This window comes from Pelodiscus sinensis, chromosome 3 (assembly GCF_049634645.1).
Source record: "Pelodiscus sinensis isolate JC-2024 chromosome 3, ASM4963464v1, whole genome shotgun sequence".
Lineage (NCBI taxonomy): Eukaryota > Metazoa > Chordata > Testudines > Trionychidae > Pelodiscus > Pelodiscus sinensis.
Genome location: NC_134713.1, coordinates 110375769 through 110396436, shown reverse-complemented (window position 1 = coordinate 110396436; position 20668 = coordinate 110375769). Strand labels below are relative to the sequence as shown.

Here is a 20668-nt window from a genome sequence, read left to right as displayed (position 1 = left end):
ATCTCATGAAAAGCCAGTGACCTGAAAATCTACTCATGGATATAAAAGTTGAACCTCTCTAGTCCAGCACTCTGGTCTGGCAACATCTGTGATCCGGCATGATTTTGGTTAGCCACATGTCCACTTATCCTGGGTGTGGCCAAGTTTCCTGCAATCCCATAAAGTTTGTTTACAGCCACCAGTCCTGGCTCTGAGTGTTCTGTGCTATTATTAGCTTTAACTTACCCCTAAATGTCTTCTAAGAGCCCAATAAGCAGAGAAATTGTTGTAATGCTGCTAGACTATATTGATCTCCCATTGTTGGGCAAATTCTCCGGTTCAGGACTGGCCAGGTCCCAAGGGTCCCAGACTAGAGAGGTTCAACATATATTCGCTTCCATAAAATGAAAAGAAGAGAGGAATGGAACAACAGGCAGGGATGGGGGAGAATTTTTTTCTTTAAATCCCTTTAATTGAAATTTTCCAACTGCCTCTAGTACAGTCTTTGTCCACATTTCATAATTTACCAAAGGGGTCACCCATCATTGATTAAATATTTGAAAAATGAAACACAGACTTACACTAATGAAAGGTATCAACAAACTGGCTCTCAGCACTAGACTTTAGGATGAGTTTTTCACATACCTGCAGCTTTCTTTTCTTCCTAGAGAGGCTTCCTGTCCAGTCACTGATGCGTCGCATTCTGCTTTTTAATGTGTCCTTCTTGGAGGCATCGTCATTTAGGGGTTTGGATTTTCTACATGGGAGGGTATAAGAAGAGTACTGTGTAGGGCCTCTGTGTCCTACTTTGGAAGAGACATCAATATCTGAGGCAAAAGAAACGCGATTGCTTAAGCTAGCATGAGTACTAATGTATTCATCAGACAGCCTGAGCGTGGATGATGGGCTGCTTTCTAAATTTGTATCCTTATATAGATCGCGGAGCGAGGAAAGAGATGAACTTTGGTTGAAGGACTTTTTGCTGTCATTTGTGGGAAAACTGGCATGAATACTTGTATCAGCAGTGCTCCTGGTCAAGTAGGAGCCATCCAGCTCATTGATATCCCCATTGTTGCCCCAAGGAGCATCATACCATGAAGACTCTGAGCTCAGGGAGCTTCCTTTACTGGATCTAAGTCTTGAGTCGGTGGGAGATAGACGATGACTTGAAGTGTCATCGGTACTGGAGTTCCTCCTCACATCTAGCAGATCATTAGATTTTGATTCTAAAGTAGGTGAGTATCTCAACAGCTGGACTGGTCCATTGGATTCCTCTGTAGAAACTTTGTTGTTGCTACTATTGTGAAACTCAACCCTTAAACAGCCATCCAGCTTCCCCAGTGTTTTAATGAGAACTTTGGGGCTCTTCCTGTCCTCTGGTGGTGGGGTTGATGCTAGGCTTTCATTCGTTCCATAGCAATGTAAAAGATGCCCATTGCAATCCCTGGAGGCAACATGATTACTTGCAGCTTCACGGTCAATATAGTGAAAACCATTCTCAGGCAAAAACACTGCATTGTTCCCCTGGCAGTAGTTTCCCAGGGCATTTGTCCTGTGTTTGGCATGGATATTGCTTTTAGAGGCTTTAGCCACTGTGTCACTGATCCTTGATGAATAAGGCTGGTTACTTTTGAAGTGGGAGAGGCAGCTCCTAGCTAGTGATCTCGATTTGTAGTTAGTGCCACTGCTGCTGTGCCCCCATCCATGCAAGGAGCAAGACTTTTCGTCATTAGCATGAATGCTGCGAATTTTCAGAGAACAAGGCTTCTGCTTGGCACCTGATGCAGCAGTAGTGTGATTTTTTGATCCATGAAGACTGTACTGGCTTTCTGAATTCCCCATTTTCCACTAAATTAAGAAAAGTATAATTAGTATCAGTGTCCAGAAGATGAATAGAGCATTTTTACACTCTAGACAGGAACAGATTTTTTATTGTATGAAACAATTTTCCAAATAGAGTCACTAGCCATTTTCAGTATTTATTTTTTTCTGGGGGAGGGAGGGTAGAGGGGAAAGCTCATTCTTTGTGTGGTTTGTTACCCTGCTCTAAAGCTACTAAATACTGACATCTAACCCCACTGAAACGATTTCAACACCTCCCTCCTTCCACACCTCTGGCAGCAACATCTTATAACTTGTAAAACCTTTAACTCTCAAGAACAATTGCATAATGAAAAGGAAACAACAGGATAATCACTACTTAGAAATACAGTGAACTGTACTTTCAGAAAACCCCTTTTGCCAGGAGACATGCAAACTGCAGTTTCAGCTTAACTAGCTTCTGTGCAATAAAATGTTCCTTTGGTAAATTGTTCAGCAATGATTAAAAAGAGCCAATCTGGGCGGGGGGGGGGGGGGGGGGGGGGGGAGAGAAGGGCGTGGGGGCTTGGTTTTTTTGAATAGCTGGATCCCTCATTTAATACAAAACAGTACACAGTGTTTGTTCAGCACACAGAAGTTTGGAAGTTCACTCAACAGAAAACACTTGAGCAATCCTTGCTCCCATAAAGTAGCAGTTACAGGAGAAGTTAAATTGCTAGCGTGAGAAGGTTGTATAATCTGGCCCCATATAAATTCACTTGAAAATAAAATGTCAAAATCAGCCCACATTTACTTGGGTTCAAACTCCATTGGCTGCAACATACATACAAATGTCAATAAAGAATGTTTTTAAAAGATATAAAACAAGTCATTCTAAACCGTGTTTTCAATGTTGATATGGTAACTGGTGCTTCTTTTCATATTAACTTTCAGACTGTTGGGCTGGACAAAACTGGAGCAATCTCCTTACAGGCTACTCAGAATTAACTCATTGTGAAAACATATACACATATTTTTACATTACATTTATTTTAAAACCTTCCCTACCACCACCCAATTTAGTTTTCATTAAGTCTTCTGGTAAATGGTTTATTATATGAAATAGAAACGGAAATACCTCTAAAATCACCATTAAATGTGGGTGCAATTAGCAGTCAGCATACTTCCAATTGTCTTGATAACCAGCCACCACACTTTCCAAAAACAGGATGACATTCCATGCAAACTTTCTGAAAAATTCAAAAACAAGGAAAAAAAACCTCAGTCAATACATTTATAGACCTCTGCTATCAGATAAATGAACATAAAAATAAGGCAATACAGAAAGAGAGAGAAGAGAATTGGTTAAGAGTCTTTATATATCAGCTGCTACATAGTCCTATACACTGTTTGGTAAGTGGTGTGAAATCATTGCAATAGAACCTAATATTGGGGTGTTTTTTATGTTCTGAATCTTTCTTACTCCACTTTTAATGATGAATTGACACAAACTTCCAGTACTCTGCATTTTGCTTTGGTAACATCAATTAAAGTTCCATCAGGCTGTGCAAGTATGCATTACAATTTGGACCACTTATACTGAACTGTTTAGTCTCGTGTTGGGTTAATTCCAGCTACAATCCCAGAGGTAAAAGGCTACTGGGTAACTCACTCTGCCAACCAGCCACCAAACTTTCCGTACAGTTTATTCTGATTTTAAATTAATCTTCCAGTAAAACAACAAAAAGGAAGCACCGGGCTCTGCACACACCAAAAGGTAAGAAGACAAAAGCGGCTATTGAGAGGCTGAGAATACATTAGCTGTTCACATATAATACAGAGTCTGTAATGCAAAACAACAGGACAGGGTCTGAATTTCACAGAACTCAACAGCAGGTTATTGACTGAAAACACTAAGTAGAAAAAATGCATCACTGGAGAGAAAGTTTGGGGAAACACTATTAGAACATCAGTTTAATGGATATACTGTTAACTAAAATAAAATTGGTGGAGAGGTTACAAGTAATCCATAAAGAGTACAAAGAACTATGACATTTTCAATTGAAAAAATATCCTCTTGGTACAAAAACAAAACAAAACAAAAAATATACTGAAAGATTTAGCTTCTTTTTTTAAAGAAATACCAAAAATGCGGATTATTTTATGTCCATGTTATATATTAAGAACCACGCAGGAATTCATCAGCAAGCTGTGTGTTTGACTAACTTTTAGGATAACCTAAATTAAAAGTCACCAACCAGCATTAAAAACATTACTGACCAAGAGCCCTAGACACAAGCCATCGAACAAATATCTAACAAGTATATAATTTTTTACCTTGTTCTGCAGTATCTACACACCACTGTACACAAAAGCCACAAGCACTTACATCGAGCCACTTGTTTCACTAAATGTAGGGACTTCAACATCTTATGGTAAAAATTATGGTAAAAATCTACTTTGATATTTTTAATTAAGAATTTAGATATTCGTGCATTCCCTTATTTTATAGGTACTGTTTATGCCCAGAAAATCATTAATTATATAAAGCTGCTTTAATAATAGTATACACCACAATGGATTTAACAACAGAAGGGGGGGGGGGGAAGAGACATACATTTAAGATGAGATAGAAATTAACAAAATGGAAAAAAAAATCCATAAACGTTGTCAAGTTCCCAGTTACTCGGTCAATATAAATCTTTAGCAAACCTGCTTTCATCATTCCAATAGGAGCAGATCACAAACTAGCGAGTTTATATGCAGAGCCTACGTATAAGAGAATAAAGTACATTTGCAAGGAGGCATTGAGAGGCTTATTTCTATTCATAAGGGGACATTGAATCCAATTTGTCCAAAGAAGCAGGCAAAGCACCATCTGGTCTCCATAATGATTGAGGGGTAATCCTTTTAACAGAAAGGGTAGTGAGCAAGCTTCTGTTGAGAACCTCAAAAGATAGACATCAATTCTTCAGAGCTCGAGTCATTGGTACAACTTCCATTGTGCACGTCTGATACCATGAACATATTGTATAATAGGTGAAGGAATAAATTTATCTAAGACATATTATCTGTATAACAGGGTCTCAGTTAGTCTAGGAGCCAATTAAAAGTACAAAAGAACAGTCAATAAATTTCACAGAAATAACGATATGGGATTTTTTTCAGCACCCCAGGACTTCAGAAAGCCAGGACAGTCTAAGCATTCAAAACAAGGGAAATAAAAAATCATGACATCTGCAAGACTACAGAGCATCAACACTCTCTAAATTAATCGTGGTCATTGCTATTTTCCTCATATTTGTATAGAGATTTTTCCTTCAGTGACCTACAATATAGATGAGTTGGGGAAATCTGTTTGGTACCAAATCCAAGATGACACTGGTGCATTGGAAAAAGGACTGTAAGCCAAGTTCCAGTTGCTTTGATTCTGAGATACCACATATTTCAAACCCCCATAATTTGAACATGAAGGACTGACCTCAGCTACATCTAAAGAATAAAAACATAATTTTTCATAGCACATATGTGTTTAAGAGATTAATTATCCCAACAGTTTGGAAGGATGGTTGTATGGACACCTCTCGAACAAAACCAGTTTCTATTAAACGTTTTATGTCATCATAAACAGTGTAGTTGTAGAGTGGCTTACCTCATTCAAGGATGATAAAATAGGTTTATTTACTTTCAATTGTACTAGACATTCCATGAAAAAAAGGTTTTAGTCTTCACCCTAGGTGCTCCATGACATTTTTAAAAATAGACTACTCCAGAAATCACACACACACACACACACCACCACCACACCCAATAATTAACGTATGTCAAAATCCAGCAGCTAAAAACATTTCTCCATGTTTATGATCTTTCATATAAAGTCCTTCCAATCTCTCTGGGCTCAAGAACAAAGACATGCATTGTAGCAGGCTCTGTAGCTTATGTTTATCGGGTAATCGAGTTGTTGATTACTTGCTAACATCCCTACATGTACTTTACAGGTCCGATACTTGGCTGAATCTCACGCTAAAAGAATAGAGTGTCACTTGAATGATATTAAAAGAGGCAGTGGTGAGGGATCTGGGTCACAACTGAACTCCATCACTATGAAATCATTAGAAAGATTATTTTTAGACTAATACAATCTCTTTTCCAAGTAGGCAGATCCATGTCATTGTCACAGTGTTGCCAATAACCATCAGAACCAATAAAAGGATGATGTGTTTCAGTGAAAAATCCAGGCTCCAAAAGAGAACTTAACCCTTGTTATATTGCCATTGCTCAGCTGTTATGAAAAAGTAAGCACTTCATTGAGGGAAAAATGGTCAAATTTGCCTTTACCACCCCACACTCCATGAACTATTTGTTTGAACTCTGAATTCAATAGACTAAGAGCCTTGTTTAAGACTAAGTGTAAAACATTAAAGTAAGGGGAAATTCAACAAGAGAGGCGGGGCAATATAATCACATATACTCCATGGCTACGTCTACACTGGCCCCTTTTCCGGAAGGGGCATGTTAATTTCAGCCATCGTAGTAGGGAAATGCGCGGGGGATTTAAATATCCCCCGCGGCATTTAAATAAAAATGTCCGCCGCTTTTTTCCGGCTTTTAGAAAAGCCGGAAAAGAGCGTCTACACTGGCCCCGATCCTCTGGAAAAAGCGCCCTTTTCCGGAGGGTCTTATTCCTACTTCGAAGTAGGAATAAGACCCTCCGGAAAAGGGCGCTTTTTCCGGAGGATCGGGGCCAGTGTAGACGCTCTTTTCCGGCTTTTCTAAAAGCCGGAAAAAAGCGGCGGACATTTTTATTTAAATGCCGCGGGGGATATTTAAATCCCCCGCGCATTTCCCTACTACGATGGCTGAAATTAACATGCCCCTTCCGGAAAAGGGGCCAATGTAGACGAGCCCCATATGTAACTGGGCAGTTAGCTTGTAGAGTGATAGTAATACCATGCATGGAAAAATGCAAATAATCCTAACTGGAACACATTTTCTGTCTGAGGATATATTGAAGAATTAGAGATTGGAATATGGGGCAGAAGGCCGAAGGAAGATGTGGAGAATGTCAGACTAAGGCTAGCAAGACCACCTAGAGCCCATGAAGAAGAGAAAGGTATTGTATTTCCTTTCTTTTACTGGTGACATTAAGATGAGATCAGACATCAGAAAGCTATTCTAGTGAACCAACAAGGCATCCGCTATAGAGACTTTTCATGGAATACAGGCAGCAAAATCTTGATGTCCTATCGTTCTGGCTAGTAGCAAACAAGTTTTCATGCCAGTCTTCCACTGCTAGAAGACATCACAGAAAAAGGATGGGCAGGAGTCCACTCCTCTGAATATCATGGCCACTTGAAAAAAAACCACAACCCTATCTGAAGTTCCTATGCTGAAATTAAGAAATGGGAAGATTGGGGGCGAGGGGATATAAAAGAAAATAAAATGTCAGGGATGGTATTTGGTCCTGCCGCGAGGGCAGGGGACTGGACTCGATGACCTCTCAAGGTCCCTTCCAGTTCTATGAGATAGGTATATCTCCATATTATCAATGAGCTCTCTGTTCTACTAGTAAAAATACTGACCTCGGGTTCCATATTGCAACCCTTTGTACAAACCACTGCAGAGTTTGTACAATAGGTAGTGGATTAATCTAAGTGAGCCCACACTGACAGATGAATGTGTTTTTCTTTAGATGAGTGTGGTAAAGGGATCCCTGACCTTTCTTATGGAAGCACTTATTGTTTAGCACTTGGCATTGACCTCCGGTGGGAGACACCATGGCAAGTGCTACTGATCTTCTATTTTTTTCCCACTTTTTGGGGTTTTTTGTTTAAGTATGTGCTTATTTTTGAGACAAAATGATCTAGCCTTTGACAGGAGTTAAGTATGTAACAAAAGAGTCTCCAGAACTCACCAAAATCAGATTTCTGTCTATTCCTTCAGGCATTCTGCTTAAAAAAATTTGAAATTCTGAACACAATAGTTTAAAATTCTACAGATTTTTTTTGTCAAAACAACACTACATAATCATTCCAGTTTCAATTATTTTGGTGATTTATTTCAAAGTACAGGTCAGCAAGTATATGGGTAACACCACCAACACCCACACCCATCCACCCACCAGAGAGTAGAGAATTAATTTATTGCATGTCAATTACTGTTTGTCATTCCTCCTGCCCTGGCTGGGCTCTGGAAGGAGCCAGACATCTACAACCCCCCCAGCCTAGCACCCACCTGCAAGGTCCCCCAGCCAATATGCCTGAACACCCACCTCCCCAGAGCCCAAACGTGGGCTGCCCCAGCTCAGATACCAGCACCCACCCTACCCCGAGAGCCCAGCTATGGGACCCCTCTTACCCAGACATGCATCCCCCTCTCTTGCCCTCCAGAGACTAGGGATCCAGAGAGATAAACAGCCCTGCAACATCAAGCTTGGTCCCAGGCTTGCACACAATGCCTTCTCCTTCCCCTCAGAGAATGCAGGGAACTGCAGTTGTCATGATCCCGCTAGCTCCCTCTTCCTCCCCCCAGCAATTAACTAACAGTTAATCTATATCAGGGCTGGGCAAAATATGCCCAGGGAGCCAGAACCACCCTGCTGGGATCCGCAGGCACACAGCTGCCACGGTTTAAAGTGCAGTCCCTATGTTTCTCTGCCCTGCAAGCGGGGGAAGTTTTGTGTGATCTTCCGGTCCCCAAGCCATCCGCAGAACCAATTGGCCAGAAACAACTGGACAATAAGAACTGACCCCAGCAAACCTCTCAGCTCCGATTGGCTGGAAACAGCCAGCCAATCGGAGCTGAGAGAGTGGCCTGGGAGACGGGGGCAGAACAAACCTCTTCCCTCACTCAGAGTTGAGAGCCACATGGAGCAAGCAGCCTGTATTTTCAAGTGGTCTGGGGCTGCAACAGGCAGGGAGTCCAGCCTGCTTTGGGGGGGGGTGTTGCAGGGCTGCTGGCAGGGAGATGCTTAGGTGAGTGCTTCCCAGCTGGAGCCTGTCCGCACCACAACTCCTTCCCCCAGGTCACCTTCCAAAGTCTCTGCACCTCCCTGCCCAAGGTCATAACTCCCTCCCCCAGGTCATAACTCTCTCCCAGACTAAGGACGTTAACTAGTGGTTAATTGATTAGTCGAGTAGTTGATGGAATTTCCATCGACTACTTGACTAGTCGATAGGCACTTCCACATTCCTCCTTTGAAATGTACAAGAGCCCCAGTAGGGGGCGCATTCCTCCTTTGAGATGTACAAGTAGGGGCTCTTGTACATTTCAAAGGAGGAATGTGGACTCCACGTGCAGCCCAGGGACAGCAGGAAGTCCCGCTGACTCCGGGCAGCATGCAGGTGCCAACTATGAAATGCACAAGAGTCCCCAGCGGGTGCCACTTTGAAATGCCACGCAGATCCAGGGTCAGCTGGGGACTCCCCAGCTGATCTTGGGTTCCAGCGTTGCATTTCCATAGAGCCTGGTATCAGCTGGGGCCCCAGGCTCCACGTGTGCAGTGCCGCACAGCTGAGCTGGAGATCAGCTGTGCAGCGCTGCCCCTTTGAACGCCGCCTCAGTGTTTCAAAGCAGCAGCGCTGCACATCTGATCCCAGGCTCAGCTGTGCAGCCCTGCCACTTTCAAGTACCTCCTGTTCCCCCCCCCCTTTTGCTGCCTCCATCTGATAGAGGCAGCAAGGGGGGAGAATCAACTAGTCGACTAGTTGAATGATTATTCGATAAGCATTTGCTTGTCGACTAGTTGACTAGTTTTTAACATCCCTATCCCAGACCCCTGTACTCCCTCCTACACTCCTCTCCCCAGGGCATAATCCTCTCCTGCACCCAACACCATCCCAGACCCTGCACCACACTCCCCTGCCCCAGGTCACAACCCCCTCCTTCATGCAAGCTCCCTCTCAGATAACACACCATTTCCTGCACCCTAGTCCCTTGCCTGGTGAGCACTTCTGCACCCAACATCCATCCTAAAAGTGAGGCCCTTGACTACTTACCAAAATCTTGGAGTGGCCTCCAACCAAAAATTATTGCCCACCGGCTCTATAGATGGGCTCTGCTCAGTCTAGCGGCCCCTAATGGTATCTAGCAGCACTACAATCCATTTCTGGGTGGGGAGAGTGAAATTCTATGTGCACACTGTTAATTTCTACAAAACTCTGCATTGTACAGTGCATTGTGCAGAATTGCCCCAGGAACACCTACTTTACAAGCAAAGAGGGGATATTCCAGGCTCACTTGCACATATTCATGCTAATTCAAAGAGAGCTGGCATGAATATATTTAGTAGTATCGGTGTGGTAGCAATGGGCAGAGGCAGTGGTTAAACAGCTTGGATATTACACACCCAAAACTGCCTAAACTTCACAAATATGTATTTGGCACAACTAAGCCATGCTACTCCCCATGCTACCACAGCTACACTACTATTTATATTCTCACTAACTTTCATTGAGCTTGTGCAAGGATGTGTATGCTAGGGGAATCACACACCCCAGCTCGTAATGTATACATTACCTTAAAAGGACTTTCAGGAATTTATAGTAAGTGACCGTAATATTCACCTTCAGGATAGGGAAGCTGAACTGGAATAAGAAAAAAAAAAAAAAAAGAGACATTGTGGTGCCAATGTCTTCAAACACGACCAATCCATCTGCATGTCAAATAAGGGTACCACAAAAAACTCTCATCTAGATTAGTGGTGCTATGAGTATGCAGAATCTAAAAGTATTTCAGTGTAACAAAAAAATCCCTCTCCCATATGAAATTGACAGTTTGTTATTTTCTTTTACAGCACTTATGTGGTCTGGAAAGCTATGGCTTTGACTTGGACCAACTGTCTCCCCTCTTTCTCTAGCTAAAGACAGTTTTAGAAAAGATTCTTCTTTCAACAATTCAGCAATTCCTGATACTTTTTCTTTTGAGCTTAACTCAATTTTATACCCTCCTTTCCACAATGGTCAAAGCATCAACTTTAGATACTTTACAACCTACTGAGTTGTAGCAAATTACCTGTATTTATCCCTTAGCTGCTCTACATCATATGGTCTGTGTAGGGACTGGAGGGATTAGTGTTTTCTTTGTTAATTCCACAAGAATCAAAGGCTTCTTAAGTATAAGTTATCTTCTTTGTCCACTTTGGTTTGCAGCTTAATGTGCCACAGTCAACAGAAAGCCAGAAAGTAAGCTAGACTTCACCTTTTTTCAAGGCTGTATACTGATCTATATCTGAAATAACCAGGGAGGTGTTAATGTTACCCTGTAGCAGAATTAAACACTGAGTTTCTTACTGGCAACAATTTACAGTATTTTTGAAAACTATGCATTTTGGTCACATGAATTCACAAATCAGAAACAGATTTCTGATTCCTGCAGCTCCAATCACATTCTTATGACAAAAAATATACCATAATAATTATACAATGGTATTCTTGGCAGAATATTTTGCATTTATATACTACTGTATTCCAGCAATGAACTAAAGCAGTGCAAAAAATAGGATTTAGTCTTAAAAATCCCATGTGAAGCCAAATCCATCTCAAACTCATCTGATTCTCATTAATTTAAAAAGAAAACTGTTCCATGCATTATAGAAGAAAACAAAATCAGACAACAGTTTTCTTCATAAAACAGTAATCATTATTCAATTTTTGCCAGAAAAATCTTTAAAACTACTAGTCATTGTAAACATACTTCTAATTTTACATATAAATTTTAAAAAACCACCTCTTTTTTTGTTTTACATATAAAGTCAGTATCAAAAAGTTTACATCACTCTTCACATGTCAGCACTGCAGACCCTACAACCAGAATATCATTTTTTCTTACTTAAATCATTCTTCTGACTCCAAGCCTGTGTAACATTTTTCAGGTTAGAGAAGTATGGAAGACTGATTCAAGCTTGAAGATTCTTATCCTATTTCAGTACGTCTGACACAGTATAAATCTCTGGAGACATAATTTTCTTCCGCGGGAAAATCAAAGACCATCATTTTTAACTGTTGTTGAATTGACACACAGTGGCTAGTGTGCACAACCACTTAAGCAATAACCCCCCCCCCCCCCCCCCCAAAATTAAACAAAAATCAAAAGTGACAGTTCAAATTTTGGTTAATGTAGCCATAAGTAGTTAGAAAGCTAATGTGCCCTCTCTCAGAGAGATGTCCTGACCTTGCAGGGGGATGAACTCAGTGATCTCACAGGTCTTTTTCATGTCTAGCTGCTTTGTCCAAAATGTATAAACCAAAATATAATGTGGATTAATATAGGGCCTTCAAGATATTTCAAAATATTTAGGAAACTAATCAGTTAGATCTTGGGAGTGCAGGGCTCTGTGCCTGGAAGAACTACAAGCAAACTGAGTAAATTTCTCAAACTCTCCTCCCTTTTTTCATCTTAAAGCTTGTGGGCAAGATGTGTGCAGAAACTAATATTATATGTAGTCCTACACCCTGAGGATGGGTGGTTTTGTGGTGAAGGTACTGGACTAGAACTCAGGTAGCTGAGTTCAATTTCTGCCTCTGACACAGTCTTCCTGGATGACCTTGGGTAAGTCGTTTAGTTAACCTACATCTCACTTCCTTCACAGACAGGAGAAATGGATGGGATTGTCAAATGTACCTCAGTGACTTAAAAACACAAATGCCACTGACTTTCAATGGGCTAGTGCTTTTAAGTCACCCCGGTGTTTTGAAAATTCCACCCAATAATATTTCCTCTCTTATCCTTTACCTGACATGTCTATTTGGACTATAAGTGTTTTGGGACAGGGATTATCTTTTAATATGTGCACGCACCATAACACAATTGCCCCCAATTGCAGTAATACTGTCATATAAACTGTATGGAAGAGGCAGAAGAAGAGGTCTATGTACTTTGGAGGCAGCTACAGTCAGCTAGTTTGCCATCTAAGTTGACTCAACTGTGCCCATCTTAAACTGTGGGTTCCAACAAAAAGACGCTTAGTTGAGAGCAAGGCTCCATTGCTCAGCAATAATTCTCCCACTCATACATGAGACTATCTTTCATTAAAGGGGGAATGGTGGTTAGCATACCTAGGTCTTCCTTATTCGGTTAAAAAACTTCCATCTCCACTTGGACAACCAGTGGAGATGGTTCAGCCTGCTATTTAATATCTCATCTGTGGAAAAAGAACTTCCTTATTTGACTTAAACTCACACCTTTCTCCTCCAAAGGAGAGAGTATTATCCACTGATACAGAGTTTACATGAGTACCCTGAACTAACACAGGTCACCTTTTGACAGGTATGTCTTTATTTCAACTTCTTGTATTTGTCCTATGTATCAAAATTGAAACTGGACCTTGCTGCACCGCACTAGTCCGTTACTTAAACGATTATGTGTAAATTTCAAAATTGACTACTCTAATATGGAAATGTCATACTTCAGCAAATAATTTAAATGGATATTCTTAAGTAGTCACGTTATATCTGCAATCAGGTCTAAATATTTTTTTTCCTTTCCAGTTGAACCTAGCAGGGAGATCCAAACACCAATGAGGCCAAAATTCTTGTTTCTTGTCATTTTACTCTGTTCTATCAGTATAAAGAATGGAACTTTCCCCCTCCAATATTTTAAATGTATTTAACATTAAGGAAGGAAACTTTTAGCCCATTGTGATTTGTATTTCTTGTAAATTACTGAAATTATGAGACAGGCTAGGAAGAATCCAAGAAAGAAGGAAGAGAGAAAGAGAGTCTGTGCGTTAATTGTTATGGAATAGAGCGATAACTCTAATAGAGCTTTATATTTTCAGCAGAACACTAAAGCATACCATACATATGACGTTTTCCTTAACTCTTCCCCATCCCCACAAACACAAAATCCACCACTTTCACAGCTGAGCTGTAAGGTGATTTGGCAGTGTCTAATTAATCAGTTACAATGATCAAGTTAAATTCATCACAGATACAGAATTCTTTGGAGAAAACAATTCTCTTATATTATGTGGTATAGATGTAATTCTAAAGAAACCACAATATTTGGCAGACAACGTAATAGAGATAAAAAACTGTTCATTCTGCATAGTGCCTTCTAGTTCAAAGGTCTTTTATTTTATTTTAAATATTGTTCTTGTGCCTGACAGATAAGATAGCTCACTCCCACCCCCTTCCCAATTTTTACTGCCCACCAGCCTTACCTTCAGAAAACCTTCTCCTTCAGCCTCTTCTCCCTGATGTATCACAAAACTATGCAGCACACACTCACACTCACACAGACACTCCCTTTCTTTCTCCCCGAGTAAGTCAGGAAACTGTGTTTAACACTTCAAAATGTTCAGCCGTTATGAGCTAAAAACAGATCCTTGGCTATGCTGGATGTATTTTTGTCTGTAAAACTACACACCCTCCTCATATTCAATTTTTTCCATTGGTGGAACAGTATGATGCAGACTTAACCAGAAAGTGGTTTTCCATGGGCCGCTTGAAATGATTAGCCTGGACGGCCTTCCATGCTGCCTCAAAGCCACCAGGGAATACTCTATGACTAGGCTGTTGTTTGACCCTGCATTCCAGAATTACCACGAAAGTTCCATAGGAAAGCTACTAGAAAGTTTGCTGAATACAGGTATGCTAGCTTGAACGTAGCCTCAGTGTCTTTTTTTAAAACTCATTAACAGCAAGTTTCTATACCTAACACCCTTGTGTATAATGCCTTGATAAATACAAAGCTTCCAAATCCACTCCTGGAATGTTATAGGCATGAAAAAACCCTCAAAATAATTGTATGGTTTTACATAATAATGCCATGCATATCTTGGAAGAACCTATGCTCTCTTTGGTTTTGTTTTTTTAAAGATGTACTGAGCTGCAATAGCCTACAGGATGAACTATTTGTTTCTAATAACTGTCATAAGATAAAAAATAGACACATATATTACATAAATGACCATATTTTTTAAAATTTTAGTGCTTAAGCCTAGGCTCCTAAATCTATATTTGATTTCCAGAGGTGCTGAGCAGCCACATCTACTGATTACAGTGGGAGCTATGGATGGCCAGCACATCTGAGAACAAAGCCACATATTTAGGTGCCTACAAAACATAGAAGCCCAGTTTTAAGCACAAATGTTTTAATATTATGGCCAGAGTGCATTGTAGAAGATATGTTAAATCGGTAACAATTCTAAAGAAACATTCTAGAATGAACAACGAGAAGTCCTGTGGCACGTTATAGACTAACCGATTTATTGGAGCATAAGCTTTCGTGGGCAAAGACCCACTTCGAAGTGGATCTTTGCCCAGGAAAGCCTATGCTCCAGTAAATCGGTTAGTCTATAAGGTGCCACAGGACTTCTCATTGTTCATGTTATTCAGACTAATACAGCTATCCTTTTGATTCTAGGATAAAGTTCATCTAGTTAAATGCCGTATGTATCAAGTCTGTTTAAAATGACAGCCAATGATCATAGCTGCCAAACCATATCATCTTTGTAATCCCTACAAACACTCCCTCCTCAAATAATGAAGTTCAAAGTAGGACATCAGGTTTCTCATATCAGAATCTTTCAATCAAGCTACTATGAAAATGCACAAGTAGTTGTGCAAGGAATGGGCTAAAATGAAGCCTGACTGTTTCAAAGGGATTGCCTACTGCAACTGACAAGTATTTTTCCATGGATGACAATCACTGAGTTAGGAAGTGTGCTGATTTCATGAGAGAGAAATCTGAAGGATACAGAGTTTCTTACAGGGATCATCAGATTAACAACAAGCAAGCACTTTGATTTTCTTTGGTCTCTTTAGACAGTTGAAAGGAACTGGAACAAGCAGATCTATTGTAAGGAACCGATTAGTTCCCTGCCAGCTGGCAGGGAAAGTTCAAACCATGTGAAATCTCTTATCATCTATCACTATCATTTCAATCACTGAAAAATTTCACCTCTTCTACAAACTAATGTTCTGCCCCTGTTCCGGTTACTGCTTCCTAATCTCATTTCCCTATAGCTACATCTAGACTACAAAGGTAAGTCGGAAAAATATACGCAATTTGCATATCTCTTCTGCTTTTCTGTCAAAAGAGGCCTTTCTGAAATTTGGCGCGTCTACATGGCACCAAATTTCAGAAAAACCTGCTCTTTTGACACATCCCTTCTTCCTTGTAGAACAAGGTTTACAGGGAAAGAGCGTGGCAGGACGTTTGCTGGGAAGACTGTTCCGTAATGGACCAAAATAATGTGAATTGATGACATTCATGGCATACTGGCCCACAATTTTTTTGTGTTCTCCTCGGCTCTTTTGCATTGCCAGGTGATGTTTAAAATAACATGGGCCATTTGCTTCATTTTTGTGCTGTCAGATCCTTTAGAATTGTTAGATGCATGGGGTCACTATTTTTTATTTCATTTTTTTTCAGTGTGTTTCAAAAGCAACTAGAGTGCCTAGCTATATAGGGCTTCTTGTAACTCTCTTATAAACCAATGCATGTGTCAGAAGAAAAATAAAAAATGGGAGATCAGCTTAGAGAGCAAGCAGGATAATGGTATCTGCATAGAACTGTAGATGATAACATCAGATAAGATAATAAAATGATCTGAACTTAGGGGTCAAAGTGAGAAAAATAAGCTTCATGCATCTGAGTTGCCAAACTCCTCCCCCCTGCTCCCTTTCCTACATGCTGGAATGAAATATTTTAAATGCTTTACATTTAAATAATCATCATTACACATCTGAGTTAACAGCTCCCTGAGATGAATAGGGTAGTTCACACCTCCACAAGCTATTGCTTCAAGCTTTCTGCACTCAGTTCTATATCAGTTAATTTAAAAAATGTGAGCTAAATTTTTCTTCACAACCATAACAGGCAGAAGCTTTCATTAAAAAAAAGTAAGTTGAGTCACAAAAACAAGATAACAGCTGATAGATGTGACAACACACCATACAACCACATGCCTTCCCAACCCAATCCGTTTCTGAGCTGGTGTCTATAAAAAACACAGAAATAGCATTGATATGTCACAGTATTTCGCAGGTTCACACAATTCTCTCATAGCACAGGACACAACTTAATGGAAAATGTGTCTATTGGACTAACTCTTCTTCCATGTGGTGTCACAACATCTTTTTGACACCTACAACTGCTTACATGGAAAAATAGTATTAGGAAAAGATTTATTGTATTTTTAGCTTTTTCTCCTTCCCTCTCTCTTTCTCTCCCTGCTATCCCCTCTGTTCTCAAGACCTCTGAACATAAGAATATGGAAATGAGTCTAAAGAAATCACAGATAATTATGAGGTTATCTAGGAATATCAACCATCATCACTTACTCAGGAAAATCTTTTGTTGCAAACAAATGCAACAGCATGTGAAAGACTTATTACAGCAACATGCGTTTCAAAGGTTTTTAAAATGTATGTTCTTGCATAGCACAAAACTAAATTGAAAAATGTTCATAGAAATTTAAAACGGATTACTTAAAATATCTTAAATAATTTGCATTTAGTTCAAAGCATTTGGAAACTGGAGTCTTCAAACAAGCAATTTAAAATTCTATCTAACGTGCACAAATATTTATCGGCAAGGGTTTCATGACATAAATATTTATAAATCTCAGGTGTTTCACATTTCATAACCAATGTTGCTTGTGCCATTAACTGATCCAACAGAGCAGTTAACTGCCTTGACAAATACTGGATATTTATTATCTGACATTAAAGATGGAGGGTCAGACACTTAAATATATTTTTAACAAAGGGACACTGGTAAGTCAACAGATCATGATAAATTCATTTTGAGTCACAGAGTTGATATTTGCAGCAACACACTAAGTCATACATGAATTATTTATAAAGAGCGTTTGTTACCATGGGATAAATATGGGGGACCGTCTAAGCAAGTTCTGTCAATTAATGTTTGCTTAGGTAATCTGTATCAAAAGACATAAGAATAGATCTGGTGTAAAATACATTTTAATTAAATCAGTACTGCTAGCTCTTGTGGTTATCACAAGTTTCACAATGTTTGGTGTTTTAAAGTTCCATTCTCTGAGAATACAGCTCTTTTTATTAAAAAAATAGATGTCAGCTCTTTTTATTAAAAAATACATTTCCAGCAGCCTTCACTGTTGCAGAGAAAAGTTTGAAAATTGGACTAGAGTGCACTCTAAAGGCTCAGAAACCAGAAGGCAAATAACAAAATTTCAAAATATACTACTTTAAAAAAAATAGCTCATATTTTTAAGCCAATCCCATGATTTTTTGAAGTTTTGATTCGTGTTTTTGAGCATTTGGGGCTCATAAGACTGCTGAAGTCAACTGCTGAATTACATTACAATTATACAGAAATGTAACTAGAAACAATCTTGTATACAAACACTAAAATAAAGGTTTCCCCATATACATTTTATACTTCTTAAATGGAGTGATGCACATGAAAACATGTAAGATGCTGCAAAGAAATATGCCCAAAGCAGAATTAATAAGGACAATTTCAACAGAATGTCTACCCATTTACAACATTCTTTCTGATTGGGGATGGTGGTGTTTAAATTGACAGGTTCCTAATGGCCTAGATTACTCAGCAATTCTCAGAGGACTCTTTCTTCTCATTAGAAAATAAAATGTGAAACAACAGAATTATTCCCAAGAAGCCCATCACACCCAGTTGAGAGCACCAATCACAATATGTTCTGGTTTAATCAAATGAGTTAAGTAGAGAAGAAGCTTCTATTATCTTTAAAATATAATCTGGATAAGAGGGTTGGCTTTTCACATTTGTTTCAGTATAGCAGATCAAACTTCAAAAATCCTTGCTTTAAATAAAGAGCCATACATTGTGAAGCCCTATAGATACCAAAAAAGTAAATACAATAATTCCACCAATGGAGAATTGACAAACATGTTGATAAGACCAAATAATTTAAAAAAAATATATTTTGTGAAGTTTTATATTACAGAAAGACATCATGATCCTTCCCCTACAATTAACCATCTGATAGATAATAGGTCTACATGTACTGTCTTAGCGGCATAAAAAGTGGCAGATAACTAGCACTCATATTTAAATGAAAACATTCATAAATATTCCTGTACTACTAAAACTGGGGGGAGGGTATACATTAGGGAAGAGGGCAAAAATGACAGTAGCTGCATCAATTGTTTCCTAGCTAACTATCTTACCAGAAATCAGAAACACTTTCTGTGCCAATAACTGTTTCACATAGCCCATCCCTGTCAATAGAATCAGGAGATAGCACCCGATGTTTTCAGAGGGAAGGATCAACAGGACTAATTCAAACCATTTTGCCAGAATCAACAGAATTCTCTATATTTTGACTTCCTCTGAAATGACAGTACTTGACTGGAGTTCCTGAAACAACCAACAATAACAGTGATATTAATGTAGTAATTTAAAAAAAGTATTAGAATTTTATGAGGAAAATATCTCTCTCACACACACACACACACACACACACACACACACACACACACACACACACACACACACACACACACACACACACACACACACACACACACACACACACACACACACACACACACACCATAAATAGTTACCAGATCACCATATAGAACAAAACAGATTGTGGTACACTAACAATTCATTGATTAGGTGACAAAGGATATTGCTTAAAATGCAACTCTCTTATTTTGTCTATAACAGCCTGTCTGGGGATCAGAAGTTAGAAACTTATCACTATACCAAAACTCCCTCCAAACATGTTTAAAAAAATACTACAAGGGTAAAATGATCCATTAACGTGAGTTGAAACAATTCATATTCATAATCACCTCCATATAAGCACTTGAGGTAGCAGAAGGCAGAGACTTAAAAGACTGCCAATTAAAACAGAAAGATGTAAGGTGTTTTGCCAACATAACATAGTAAATACCTAACTGCATAAAAAAAAACAAAAACACTAACTAAACACAGGGCATATTCAGCCATCAAATGTATCTACACTGACCACACAACAGTTTACAACAAGATCATATGTAGCAAGGAACTAGCCAATTTCTTCTAACAATCTTCCTGACTATGGCCCTAACTGTCCCATATGCAAGAAAAATCCCATGCAGGGGATCAGAAACTCAGTGAGATTCTCTGTGTTGTGTCACATGCATTCTACCTGTGGAGAGGCTTGTCCCATGGATGAAGCAGCAGGGACCCACCCCCAGAACTAGCCGATATTTTGGGATCTGCTGGCCATTTTCATGGAACTGCATTGCCAGGGATTTCCCCTACCACTTACTGTCTATAGAACAACCTCTTCCACTCCTATGTTAAACAATGTGACAAGGAAATGCACAAAAGCTCATGGTCTATGTTAGTGTGAAATTTTCTGTGGTTCCTCCTGATCTCTACCCACAGTCTGAATCCACCTCACAACATGTGGTGTACTCCATGCCACAGCATGGTTTCAGCAGGGTACAAGGAAAGACATGGCATTCCTCCCCTTTGGATGCATCAGACAGGGTATCTGGGCTATTTGTTTCCTTTGCCTGTGAAGACTTAGGATACAATTTGAGACTTTGTCTGCACTCAGAAACCAGAGCTTTATGGGAAATAAGCATAGCATTGACATCTTTCATTATGATTTTCTATTAACTGTTCCAAATTCCCTTCTCTTTGCCTGGACTTCAGGGTCTGGATCTGGGAAGAGAAAGGATTTTCTTGCCCTCAAATAGGATATCTTGTTTGCATCTGGCAGCCATAAGGACTCTTTCCTGGTCCCTGGCATTTGAAAGGGTTGCAATTAACGTTCCTCTTTGTTGACTCTTTCTAGGGGAAATACTATAGCTTTCTTCCATATATAGATGAGCATGATGCATATCACTATTAAGTATACTTGCAAGAAATACAACCAGCAATGTAGGGTTTGGTAAGTTTTTTGCCTCCAACAACTCCA

The 20668-nt window shown here is 39.6% G+C and overlaps 1 protein-coding gene across 3 annotated transcripts in view; it reads right to left on the bottom strand.

Annotated features, from left to right (window-relative positions):
* Positions 1-20668, bottom strand: part of TIAM2 (TIAM Rac1 associated GEF 2) — a 184616-nt gene that overhangs the window by 112145 nt on the left and 51803 nt on the right. For 2 of the 3 annotated variants that reach the window (XM_006114983.4, XM_006114984.4), the window contains exons 2-3: positions 2918-3029; positions 625-1827 (exon numbers count right to left, since the gene is read on the bottom strand). In XM_006114983.4, coding sequence (XP_006115045.3) covers positions 625-1827; positions 2918-2932 — 1218 coding nt within the window. In that variant the 5' untranslated portion in view covers positions 2933-3029. Of the gene's footprint in view, positions 1-624; positions 1828-2917; positions 3030-13939; positions 14106-20668 lie in introns of those variants that run through there. The other variant, XM_014569522.3, reaches the window with a different exon arrangement.